Source organism: Dictyostelium purpureum, assembly GCF_000190715.1.
Source record: "Dictyostelium purpureum unplaced genomic scaffold DICPUscaffold_299, whole genome shotgun sequence".
NCBI classification, from domain to species: Eukaryota; Evosea; class Eumycetozoa; order Dictyosteliales; family Dictyosteliaceae; genus Dictyostelium; species Dictyostelium purpureum.
This window is the reverse complement of record NW_003519635.1, coordinates 28745-41627: the sequence shown is the minus strand read 5'-3', so window position 1 is coordinate 41627 and position 12883 is coordinate 28745. Positions and strand designations below refer to the sequence as shown.

Sequence of the window (12883 nt, the reverse complement as noted above, 5' to 3'; positions counted from 1 at the left end):
GTAAATATAAAAAAAAGTATAATATTGTAATTAGTTTTTTTGTTTTGTTCATTTTTTATTGGTTTTTTAGAAAAATCATTAATAACATTGCCAAAAACTATATAAACAACACCACCAAAAAATACTACCCAGATGGAACAACCCAATACGACCAAGACTTTTTCTATGACGACGAATTTTATGAAAAGTTCCATAAAATAAACAACCCACCACAAAATACACAATCTCAACCACAAAAAAACCAACAATCACAACCAAATCAACAACCAAGACCAACAATCACAACCAAATCAACAACCAACAATCAACAACCAACAACCCCAACCATACCCACCTCCACAACCAATAACCCACAACAACAACAACAACATAATCAACAACCAAACACCACACAATACTCCACAACCAAAACGCTCTCCATCAATCCCAGATTATAAAAAACTATTTCGAGCGATGGATGAATATGAAAAAGAACAACAACAACTTGAGCAACCACAACCACCACAACCAAATCCAGTCCCAATCCCAAACCCAATCCCAACGGAAATTAACTCAGGGGCAGTTATTATTCCACAACCATCACCAGAGGATGAAGCTAAAAGACGTTTAAATGAACGTTTGGATCTCTACGAATTAGAACATAGTAGGGACATCCCAGAAGATGGAAATTGTCAGATGCATGCATTATCTGACCAACTATATGGCAACTTGAACCATAGTTCAGAAATTAGAAGAGTCATTGCCACATGGCTTATTAGAAATAAAAATTTCACCCTTCCAAATGGTGCCAAATTATCCCAATTTGCCAATACCACAAATTGGAACAGATATTGCAACCGAATGGCAAGAAGGGGTACTTGGGGTGATCATTTAACATTACTCGCAGCTGCTGAAATTTTAAAATCACAAATAACCGTAATTTCATCAGTCGAATCTGATAGCAGCGCTTACATTGAAATTATTCCAAGTTCAATTGAAAATAATAGAGCAATTGTTTTATCTCACCTTGCAGAAAATCACTATGGTTCATTACGTCAAAGAGTATAGATAATAATGTATGGTTCAAGATAAAAAATAATTCGACGTATTTAATTTAAAGGTAAATAATTATAATTTCGATTTTTTTTATTATTTTTTAATAATTTATTAATTCATTTATTTAATACAATAGATTCGCTGTTGCTATGGCATTGATCTATTTAATTTCGGTATTTGTAGAACTAATCAATAATTTATAGACAGAAAATGGTATGTAAAATTATATTATTTTTAAAAATTAATTTTAAACATATATTAATAATAATCATCATTAGTCATTTATTAGAAATATAAGAAGCATCTAAAAAACAATTGCCCAAACGTATTTAAAAGCCTATTGCAAATTCAAGAAAAGGTCTAAATGGTGGTTCAAGTAATGGGTCTAATGGTGGTTCGAGTGTGGTTCAAATGGTAGTTCACATCGTAATTCAAATGGAACAAGTAATCAGTCAATTTGTGGTTCAAGTTGTAGATCATATCGTAATTCAAATGTTGATTAAATTAATCGGTCAAATGATGGGTCAATAAGTGTTCAGGTGGTAGATCGCGTAATTCAAATGTTGGTACAAGCAATGTTTCATGTAGTGGTTCAAGCAATAAGACAAATGGTTGTTCAAATGTGGTTCAAATGGTAGTAAACATGGTAATTCAAATGGAACAAGTAATCGGTCAAGTAATGGTTCAAATGGTATTTTAAATGTTGGTTTAAATAATAAGTCAAATGGTGGGTCAATAAGTGGTTCAAATGGTAGTTAAAGTAATCGGTCAAATGGTGGTCCAGGCAATATTTTAAATGCAGTACCTCAACAGTTTTATAGTGAATTAAATATAAATAGATTTATATTTATTGATAGCTGTTGCCCTGTAGTATTTTCCTTTATAGTAAATATCATAACTTAGGTAAGTTATCTTTATTTATATTTTTATTTAATATTAAACCAAATATTAATAATCTTTATATTTTATTTTTTGTTTAAATAAATTATTTTTTAGAAAGGCTGTTATATATAATCACACTCAATATAATAACAATGCAGCGCAGTCGTTTTATTTTGCCAATAATCCCAGCATTAGCTTTTTTAGATTTTTTTAAAAAATTTTTTTATTAAAATTTTTTTTTTTAAAAAAAAATTTAAATTTTTTCATTTTATTTTTTGCACTTCTCAAAAAATACACATAAATATTTCAAAAAAATGAAAGGTCAATAATAGCTTTAAAAATCCTTCAAGTAAGTAAATAAGCACATTATTTTAAATAACTAATCTATATAAAAATGGGATTCGTTGAAGAAATAAGGAATATATGAACACAATACTAACACAAATTAATTTTATATTTAGTGAAGATCAAGTAATATCGAGTATGGTAACCTATTTCATTTAGTGGTAATTGCAGAGCCTGATTCGAGAAGTGTATAATATATTGGAAGCTTAGAATCAGTTGCATCAAGTGTAGAACCCAATTTTTCAAGTAGTGCTTAAGAATCTTTTACACCGGGAAGTGAATTATTAATTTATCAAAGGTAGAAGTACCGAATATGTTTCATCAAGCTGTTTATATACTCTGGACAAAGAAGTAGAGTCTATTATATCGGATAGTGTAGAATTTTGTTTCGTTTTTGATAAAGTTGTATCAAGTGGTATATATTCCCAACTCATCAAATAATTTGTAACCTTTTCCGTCAAGTTGTGCAATATCTGTTGTATTTTTAGTATCTGTGGTCGTAATGCAAAGACTGTCATCAAATATTAGAGTAGAATCTGTTGCACCAGGTTGTAGCTGTTCTTCAAATTTTGTGTTGGTTATTTCATTATGTAGTGGTAATGCATAACATTTTTCATCAAAAAGAACTTGGGAATAATTTATAAGGAAGTTTCAACCAGAGTATCAACATCAACCTCCATAACAGCCACCACAGTCTCAACTTCAATATATCTTAGTAGATATATTATAGATAAATTAGATAAAAAAATAAAATTAAAAAAATAAATATTTAGAATCAAAAAAAAAAGAAGAGTTTATCGCAAATGTTCAAAATCCATGAAGGTGAAGATCCAATCAAAGTAAAATGCCTTCAATTAAATCAACACCAAAGAATCTTTTCATTCTAACAACTATTTGATGTATATCAGACATTGTTCTGGCCAAGCAACTATGGTATCATCGAATGGTTTTAGATAAAGAAAAGATTTAATGGTTCACTAGAAGAAATGATTTAATGGTTCTTATCCGGCAGCTTTCAAAAAACTATATCAATTAACACAAGTTCTAATCTTAGTTAATCTGTTATGTCCAATTATAGAGTTGTGCATTCAATTGATAGTTTTCTCTTTAACCACCCAGGTTTCATTAATTTAATAACTGCTGCTTTAAAATAAAGATAAAGATAAATTCTTTTTATAAATTTTTTTTTGAAATAATTATTTTTAATTTCAAATTTTTTTTTGAAATAAATTTATTATTTTTTTTTTTTTTTATCTCAATTTAGAATTATAAGAAATAAAATTATTTTAAAAACTATTTTATTTTATTATAAAAAATAAAGAAGGAAAGTGTGTTTATACTATGCAAGTGGGAAGTGGGGTGAATTGAAAAAATTAAAATAAATTGGATATTTCCATAGTAACCCATTATTTTTTTTTTTTTTTTTTTAAATCTTCCCACACCCACACCACTCCATTATATATCTGAATAAAAATTAAAGAAATCTTGATTAAAGAATGAATCGTAAAAATACATTTTTATTTGAAAAAGATATAATCCATTAATTATCAAATAAATGATTGTGTTATTTATACTAAAGTAATTAAGAGCAAGATAAATGAATATAGTTAAAATTTAATAGTTAAACATGATGATTTTTTTTAATTTAAATTAATATTTGGAAATATCTAAATAAAGAAAATAAATTTTATAAAAAACAGATAATCTAAAAATTTTAAAAAAAATTAAAAAAAAAATTATTTTATTATTTGGGTGAAGAAAAAAAATAATATTTTAAAAAATAAACCAATATTTTTATTTTATTAACAAAAAATAAATCATAATAATAATATGATTTATTTTAAGGTTCTTGTTTAAATATTATTTAATCATATTAATTTTAAAAAAAAGATTTCTAAGTAAATCCTAATTTTATAAAAAAAAATCAAAAAAAAACGAATTTTATAAAAACATTTTTTTTTTAATAAATCATTTTTTTTGTGATTTATTAAAATTCATATTAAATATTCGAATTTTAATTTTTGTGTAAATCAATTTATTTAGTTTTTCTTATAAGTATATAATTTCCAAATAAAAAAAATGAAATCATGTTACTTTAGTTTTATATTTTTTTTTTTTTAAAATTTGTATAAATATTGTTTTTTTTATTTTAAAAATTCATTCATTCATCATAAAATAGTTTATTATAATATATATAAATAAAAAAATGAAATTTAACATTATTTTATTTATTTGTTTTGTTCTTTTAGGTTTTTCAAGTTCTTTAGTTAAAAGCGATACATCATGTTATGTTACATGTGAAAATGGTTATTGTTTACAAAACCAAACCACAAATATCCCTACCTGCATATGCTCTCCAGGATACACCGGAGAAAATTGCTCCATTAGTGCCCCAATAGATATTTGCTCAAATTGTTTTTATAGCAATTGTACAGATACTAATTCAACAAGTTGCAATTGTCTAAATGGAAACAGTGGCCAATTTTGTGAATTTAGTCCATATTTATATGTTTCAAGTGTTTATCCTGCATATGAAAGTGGTGGTTTAGTAGAACTCGCTGGTTCCTTTTCTCATGTCCATAAAAATCTCTCTGTAAGCATTGGTAGTTATATGTGCTATGTCATTGAAATTACACCTTATAGTATAAAATGTAATATCGAAGGTTTCCTTTCCTACTCGAATTTCTATGATATTTCAATTTCACAAAACTACATGGAATATACTGGTCATAATATTTATAAACCAAATTTAATGAAACCATGCTTTTATGGAGTTTTAATAGGAAATGAATGTGTTTGTGACAATGGTTGGTATGGCGAAAACTGTGAAATGTCAACTGTCAAAGTATATTCTGTAACACCAGTTTCAACCAGAGGTGGTGATATTTATATCCATGGCTTCTTTGGAGACATTACCAATCTATACTTTTTCATCAACAACACAATAATAAACTTCAACTATGTTTCAAGCTCATATGTAATTGGTAAAGCTCCACCAGGAAATGGCTATCAAGATTTAAGAATTTTTAATCAAACCTCTGGTTCAGTAGTTTTCGAAGGGATTGGTATGGTTTATTTCGATCCATTCTTGTGTATGAACAATTGCTCATATAATGGTGTATGTAATTTTAATTTTTCCCCAAACTGCCAATGCGATTATAATTGGACTGGTGAAGATTGTTCAATCAATAAAAATTCTACATCAGAATCAGGATCAACATCAGATTCATCAATATCACCATCATCATCAGCATCATTCCCTGAAACTATTACTTGCACAAACATTGGAAGTAGTTTATCAATTGATAGTTATTCAGGTATTAATTGCACTGGCTATGGCCCAACTGAATGTGTTGATAATATTAGCGGCTCCACATGTTCAACAGATCAAGAGGATGGTATAATCAGGTGCACTGTCGGATCAAATTGGTATTTATCAAAATCAATTACTTGTAGAGGTTCCCATATAGAATGCAAAACATCCAATGTCCAATGTAAAATTGATTTAGAAGGTAGTTTCCATGTTAACAATAAAATTTCATCTTCAAACATTGCAGTATTTGATAAAAATGGTCAACAACAGAATTTCGAGCAAGAGAAACCATCATCATCAGCCTCTACCCTTGCTTTTAATATAATTGGTTTATTATTATCATCACTTATTACTCTATCATTAATTAATTTATAGTTTAATTCAATTTCGATTATAACACCCACCAAACATAAATTTAAAAAATTTAAATAAAAAAAAAAATTTTATTCTTTTCTTATTTTTGAATAAAAAATAGTGAATAAGAATCTTTTTATCTTTAAACCTAAATATCTTTTTTGTAAAAAAAAAAAATAAAAAATAAAAAAAAAAAAAAGAAAAAAAATAAAAAATGAAAAATAATAAAAATAAAAATAAAATTTTTAATTTTTGGGTGTAGTGATGAACCAAGTTACTTGGATTTAACTTTTGTTATTGGAACAGATTTTAATAATTCGATATTAGTATTAGTTCTATAAATTCGACAAATTTCCAAGGTACAGTGAAAGAGGGCCACGAGATATAAGGATTTATAATACTACGGATAAAGCTTTAGTTTTTACAGGAACCAATATGCTTTATTATAACTCAAGTATATGCAATGAAAAATGCTTAAATGGATAGTAGATGCGTAATAGTTCAAAGTAGTAGTTATGATAGTAGTGCCGGTAGCAGTAATAGTAGCTCCTCTAACCAAGAGTCTGGTGATATATTTTGCAGAAATGAAGGAAATGGATTAACAGTTGGAAGCTTTACATCGGTTAATTGTACAGTCTATAGTGCTAGCAAGTGTGTTGATAATAACAACCATATAGAGTGTACTCGTAATACCAATGGAATTGTAACTTGTGTAACACCCAAATCCAATAGCTCAATTTCTTGTTATGGTACATCCATAGAATGTACTTCCTCAAATGTTAAATGCAGTATCGATTCAAAAGGAAAAATGGAGGTAAACGATGTACCAACAACAAAAACCACTGTTCATTTCAAAGATGGTAAAGAAATTGATGAAAATAGTAGTAGTGAAGTGATCAATAATGTTAGTTCAACATCACCATCATTTTTAATATTTTTATCAATTATATTATTACAAATTCTAAAAATATAATATTGTATAAAAATAGAGATTTTATAATAAAACTGTACAAAATAAGAATTTTTTTAATTTATTTTTTTATTTTTTTTATTTTCTTAATTATGGAAAGTTCTTTTTTTATTTATTTATTTTTTTGATAAAAACCATTTTCTTTTACTTTAAATTTCTATTTTTTTTCTTATTAAAAATTTTTAATTTGGATTTAATAGGTTATTTAATTTCAATTTAACCCATTTTATTTTTTTTTTTTTTAATTAATTAATTTTTAATTTTTAATTTTTAATTTTTAATTTCATATTTTTTTAAAAAAAATTTTATTTAATATTAAATAAATCATTTTAAACATAAAATGTCAAATAATAATAATCTTATTATTAGATATAATAAAAGTGGATATCGTCAATACCAAGCAAATGATGGAGGATGGGTAATATAGTTATTCATTAATTAATATTTCATTATTCAATTTTAATTTTATTTCTTCTTCATATGATAAAAATAATAATAGGAATACACCCACCGTACTGTAGCCGAAAAAAAAATTGGAAGACCCATTGAACCAAACGAACATGTTCACCATATTAATAAAAACAAAGTTGATAATAGACCAAGTAATTTAGTAGTTATTAAAGATAATATCCATAGAGAAGTACATAGAAGCGATTACAATGAAAAAAATACCTGTTTCAATTGTGGAAGAACATCACATTGGGCCCAAGACTGCTATGCAAGTTATGACATTAATGGAAACAGATTATAAATTAATTTAAAAAAAAAATAATAAAAAAAAAAAATTTTAATCAATAAAGATAAAGATAAATTCTTTTTATAAAGTTTTTTCAATAAAAATAACCTTATATATTTTTAATACTTTATGTATAATAATAAATTTGGTTTGCGTTTTTTGATATACATAATGTATGTGTTTTGTGAGAAAAGAAGTTGGCAAAAACCCTATGCAATAAAGAATTTAAAAGCAATACTAAAGTACATCCCATAATAACCTGCACATACTATTCCTTATGTCAAAACTATAAACTAAAAAACTAAAAAAAAAGTAAAAAAAAAAAAAATTACATTTTTTTATTTTCTTAAATATTTATTAATAAGTTTATAATAAACTATTTTTTAATTTAAAATTTGTAAAAAATTTTAAATTAGAAGAGAGTATGTGTTTGATTAAATATTGTATACAAAAAAATATATTTTATTTATGTAGCAATTTTAATAAATATAAAGATTATTAGATTTTATGGATTTATTCTTGTTTTGGAATAACTTTCTTTTTTTCTGGGTCGAATGAATCTAAATAAACTTTTTTATCAGATTGGGTTAAATAACTACGAAGGAATTCGTATTTTTCAATGAAATCCTTGTTATTGTGAGCTTGATGAAGTGGTGACCAACCAAAAGTGTTTTCAAGAGTAACATCAGCACCATTGTCTAATAAAAGTTTAACGAGATCAGTTGAGGCATCTTCGAAAGTACAGGCAATATGTAATGGTGATGAACCATCTTTTCTTACAACATTGACACTAGCGCCACTATCGATTAATAATTTAGCAGTTTGGATATCATTTCTTAAAACAGATAATAATAAAGCAGAAACACCGTGTGAGTTTTGATAATTGATAACTTCTTTTAATTTTTCTGGTGCAGATTCTTTTAAGTGAGCAATTAATTTTGATAAGAAGTCAATATGATTATTTGAAACAGCTAAAAATATAGCGCTTTCCATTTCTGAAGTAACTAAATCACAATTTGGAACTTTATTGTTTTTAATTAAACAATCAAGAATTTCTAAATCTCCATTAATTGAAATAATGTGTAAAATATTAACACCTCTATTATCTAATTTTTAAAATATATTAAAAAATATTAATTTTTGTTATTATTTATAAATTTTATTCTATATTTTATACCAATGCCCATAGTCATGATAGCAATATGTAATTTAGAACTTATACTTACTTTGATGGTTAAAATCAAAGTGTGAAGATTCTTCACTGATTAAATATTTAGCAACATCTATTGAATTGTTTGAAATTGCAACTTGTAAAAGATCAAAACCATTTGAATCTTTAGCAGTAACAAATGATGGAGCTGATGGGAAAAGATTTTTAAGTTCTTCCTATAATATTAAAATTAATATTAGCTATTTATTAAAAATAAAAAAAATATATAAAAGAAATAAAGATATAAAAATAATATTTACTAATTTATTTTCATTTGCAAAAATAAATAATTGGTTCCAATCTTCAGCATATTTTTGTCCTCTAACTTCTTTGTATGGACCTTCGGCTTCCATTCTACTTTTATTTTGTTGGTGGGCATAATAAGCCCAGAAAAGATTATTTACAATGTTACCAATTCTACCCATTTTATTTGTTTATTTGTTTATTTATTTATTCACTTGTATTGTGTAATTTAAAAATTTATAAATGATTTTAAAAAAAAAATTTCTTTTTATTTTGAGGAAAAAAAAGTTTTTTTTTTCAAAAACGAAGCGTTCTGAAAATAAAAATACATATCTCCAGGAAAATTTTTTTAAAATACTTTATTTCTGAATTTTTTCAATATTTGCAATATAAAACAAATCGTTTCTTGAACAACAATCAATTTTATATGAAAAATAAAACCGGAAAAATAAAAAACCTGGATCATCAAAAAAAATAATATAAAAAAAAAAAAAAATTTTATACCAAAAAATTCAAGTTTTTTTTTTAAATATTTAAGTTTTTTTATAATTTGAAAATTTTTTTTTATTTTTTCAAATTCTCAAACAATACAAACATAATAAATATATAAACAAATATATATTTTATAAATATTAAATAAAAAATTGTGTTGATAACTATTTGTTTACTATTTATTTTTAACATATATCCTTAAATATACATTACATTTATATATATAAATATTTAAATATTTATGCTCATTTTTATTAATAATTTAAACCAATTATAATCATTATTATTGCTATTATTATTATTATTATTATTATTATTATTATTATTATTATTATTATTATTATTCAACCAATATATGCCCCATTTATAGTTTATTATGTTCATGTTTCTCATTTATTAAATTTTTAGGTTACAAAAAAAAATTTTATTTTTCCCAGCTGACCCAAAAAAAAAAAAAAATTTTAAATATTGGTCACAAACCTTTTTAAAATCAACATATAAATTATTATAATTTATTCGCTATCTGCTCTATAAATAGATGGTTTGCTTGGTATCCAAAATATTTATTTTTTTTTTTTTTTTATTTTTATTTTTGCTAAAATTACAAAAAAAATAAAAACTATTATGGAGATCAATTTTATGTGGCAAAATATTTTTTAAAATTGCATGTTTTGAACCGCGTAATACAATAAAATATTGCATTGAAAAATATTTTATTTATTAACTTTTGGTTAATAAATAAAAGATAGCCACTTTTTTGGAAGAAGGTTAGTTTTTATTTGTTATATGAAATTGAATTTGATGAATGCAAATGCAATCTATTTTAAGTTTTTATTTGATTTCATTCGATCAGGAATTTTAACTGATCTAGAGTTTGAATTTATTTAAATAAAAAAAAGTGGGGAAAAAATTATAAATTTTTATTTATTTTAAACATTTTATAAAATATTTAAGAAATAGAATCAGTTATATCCAAAAGAATGTCAAATTTTTATATGAAAGGAAAAAAAAAAAAATAAAAAAAATAAAAAAAATTTATTCCACCGAAATTTAAAAAAAATTTATTTTTTTATTAATTTTTTTTTTTTATTTTATTTACATCACACATCAATTAATAAAACTATAACTATTATAATACTTTTTGTACTAAAAACAAATTCAAACACTAAAATGACTACTGAATATGGTAAACCTGTATATTGGGATAGAAGATATAAAAAGTAGTATCTTTTTTTTTAAGCAGAAAATAATAGAAAAAACCAACAAGAAATATAAAGAAATAATTTATTCATTCAAAAAAAAACATAGTATAGTATTAAATAGTTTTTATTAACATTATTAATTTTTTATTATTTTTTTTTTTTTTTTTTTTTTTTAAAAATGAAATAATTCCCCAATTAATTTAAATTTCCACCACTTTAGAGACCCAGAAACATTTGATTGGTATCAAAAATATTCAACATTAAAACCATTTTTAATTGAAAAGATTAAAAGCAAAGATGCTAAAATTTTAATGGTAGGTTGTGGTAATTCAAGTAAGTAATATTTAGAAATATTTTTAAATTTTATTAAAGAGAAATAGTTTATTAACCATTATGTTGTTTTTTATTTTTTAAAACATAATACAGCATTATCAGAAGAAATGTATAATGATGGCTATAAAAACTTAACCAATATTGATATATCATCGGTTGTAATTGGGCAATGTAAAGAAAAATATAAAGAATCACAATACCCAGGAATGGTTTATCAGGTAGATGATGTTTTAGATTTAAGCTTAGCCGATGAAGAATTTGATGTTGTTATTGACAAAGGCACTTTTGACACGATAATGGCAAGTATATCAATCAAATCTAAACCATTTATAAACTCTATCGGATATACTAACAATCATATTTAATCTATATCTAGTGTGGAGATTGTAGCAAAGCAATTATAATGTGCGAGGAAATTTTTAGAGTATTAAATAAAAAAGGTGTTTATATATGCATCACATATGGCATGCCAAATGATAGAGTATTTTATTTTGAACAAGCTTGTGATTGGGAGGTAAGTTGAATTTAATAATCAATAAATCAATAATCATATATATTAATAATCTTTTTTTTAGATCACAACAGAAAAAATAGAAAAATTTGAAGAAAATATTTCATCAGATAACGATGATGAAACCAAAGCAAAAAAAATCCCATCCAAAAAAAGTTATCACTATATCTATTCAATGAAAAAAGATTTTTAAGTAAAAAAAAATAAAAAATTTCTAAAAAAATCCGATCGAATCTTTATAATAATTTAATTTTAATTTAAAATTAAAGTTAATCTTTTTTTTATAAATTACTCTTAATTTTTTTTTTAAAAATATTTTTTTTTTTTATTTTTTTTATTTTTTTTTTATTTTTTTTATTTTTTTTATTTCATGCTTTTTATTTTTTTTTTTTCCTATTTTCTATTTTTTTCAAACTTAAATCAAAACAGACCAACTCATTTTAAAAAGAGTTAGTGTTTATATAACAACAAAAATTTACTCTTGTAAATTCAACATATTAGTAAACTTTTATTCAAAACCACCTTAACATTTAATTATTCAATAAATTTAATAAAAAAAAAATGGTATTATTTTATAAAATTATTGGTATGTCATTCAAAAAACTTATAATAGATTAAATAAAAACAATAATATAAATAATATCAACAATAATAAGTTGTACTATAATAATTACAATAACTATATTATGTAATAAATTAATAAATAAAAATAAAAACGATAAAAAGAAACCGATTCAAAAAATTTTTTATAAATTACTAACATGTTTATAAAATTTTAGATCCAGAATATATTGTTTATATGGGTATTGATAAATATGAAAATGAAGATTTAATTAAATATGGATGGCCAGAGGATGTAGGTTTTAGTTTTAGTTTTAGTTTTATTTATAATTCAAAATTCTAAAAAAAAACAAAAAAATTAATTTTTTTTTTTTTTTAAAATTTTTTAGATTTGGTTCCATGTTCATGATTTATCATCAGCTCATGTTTATTTAAGATTAAAGAAAGGACAAACTATTAATGATATTCCAGCTAATGTTTTAGAAGAATGTTGTCAATTAGTTAAAAATAACTCAATTCAAGGTTGTAAAGAACCAGCTGTAGATATCGTTTACACACCATGGGCCAATTTAAAAAAAACACCTGGTATGGAAGCTGGTGCAGTATTATATCATAATGATAACGAAGCCAAATACGTTAGAAATGTTAGAAAATCAGCTATCATTGTTAATCGTATTGGAAAAACTAAAGAAAAAA

The 12883-nt window shown here is 23.8% G+C and overlaps 8 protein-coding genes across 8 annotated transcripts in view; 6 read left to right on the top strand and 2 right to left on the bottom strand.

The window, feature by feature from the left end:
- Positions 1-453: 453 nt before the first annotated feature.
- On the top strand, positions 454-1566 carry DICPUDRAFT_156452 (uncharacterized protein; the record flags this gene model as incomplete). The annotated part of the gene is made up of 2 exons (XM_003291763.1): positions 454-1041; positions 1372-1566. The coding sequence occupies 2 exons, from the start codon at positions 454-456 to the stop codon at positions 1564-1566; spliced, it is 783 nt and encodes a 260-aa protein (XP_003291811.1).
- Positions 1567-4699: 3133 nt separating this feature from the next.
- DICPUDRAFT_9634 (uncharacterized protein) lies at positions 4700-5446 on the top strand (the record flags this gene model as incomplete). Its single annotated transcript, XM_003291762.1, has 1 exon — positions 4700-5446. A coding segment is annotated over one exon (747 nt), but the record flags the coding sequence as incomplete, so codon positions are not given.
- Positions 5447-6407: 961 nt separating this feature from the next.
- Positions 6408-6902, top strand: DICPUDRAFT_156448 (uncharacterized protein; the record flags this gene model as incomplete). The annotated part of the gene is made up of 1 exon (XM_003291761.1): positions 6408-6902. One exon carries the CDS (start codon positions 6408-6410, stop codon positions 6900-6902), a length of 495 nt encoding a protein of 164 aa, XP_003291809.1.
- Positions 6903-7239: 337 nt separating this feature from the next.
- Positions 7240-7650, top strand: DICPUDRAFT_39591 (uncharacterized protein; the record flags this gene model as incomplete). Its single annotated transcript, XM_003291760.1, has 2 exons — positions 7240-7317; positions 7399-7650. The coding sequence occupies 2 exons, from the start codon at positions 7240-7242 to the stop codon at positions 7648-7650; spliced, it is 330 nt and encodes a 109-aa protein (XP_003291808.1).
- A 498-nt stretch (positions 7651-8148) lies between these two features.
- On the bottom strand, positions 8149-9270 carry DICPUDRAFT_156446 (uncharacterized protein; the record flags this gene model as incomplete). The annotated part of the gene is made up of 3 exons (XM_003291753.1): positions 8149-8741; positions 8862-9021; positions 9106-9270. 3 exons carry the CDS (start codon positions 9268-9270, stop codon positions 8149-8151), a joined length of 918 nt encoding a protein of 305 aa, XP_003291801.1.
- A 541-nt stretch (positions 9271-9811) lies between these two features.
- DICPUDRAFT_156445 (uncharacterized protein) lies at positions 9812-9973 on the bottom strand (the record flags this gene model as incomplete). The annotated part of the gene is made up of 1 exon (XM_003291752.1): positions 9812-9973. One exon carries the CDS (start codon positions 9971-9973, stop codon positions 9812-9814), a length of 162 nt encoding a protein of 53 aa, XP_003291800.1.
- Positions 9974-10753: 780 nt separating this feature from the next.
- DICPUDRAFT_10325 (uncharacterized protein) lies at positions 10754-11626 on the top strand (the record flags this gene model as incomplete). The annotated part of the gene is made up of 4 exons (XM_003291759.1): positions 10754-10800; positions 11003-11115; positions 11209-11418; positions 11499-11626. Coding segments are annotated over 4 exons (498 nt in total), but the record flags the coding sequence as incomplete, so codon positions are not given.
- A 561-nt stretch (positions 11627-12187) lies between these two features.
- The window catches only part of DICPUDRAFT_82463 (uncharacterized protein), a gene marked incomplete at both ends in the record, with an annotated part of 1010 nt that continues 314 nt past the window's right edge, over positions 12188-12883 (top strand). Inside the window, 3 exons of the mRNA XM_003291758.1 lie at positions 12188-12212; positions 12406-12482; positions 12577-12852. Of these exons, the coding sequence (XP_003291806.1) occupies positions 12188-12212; positions 12406-12482; positions 12577-12852 (378 nt within the window). The remainder of the gene's footprint in view (positions 12213-12405; positions 12483-12576; positions 12853-12883) is intronic.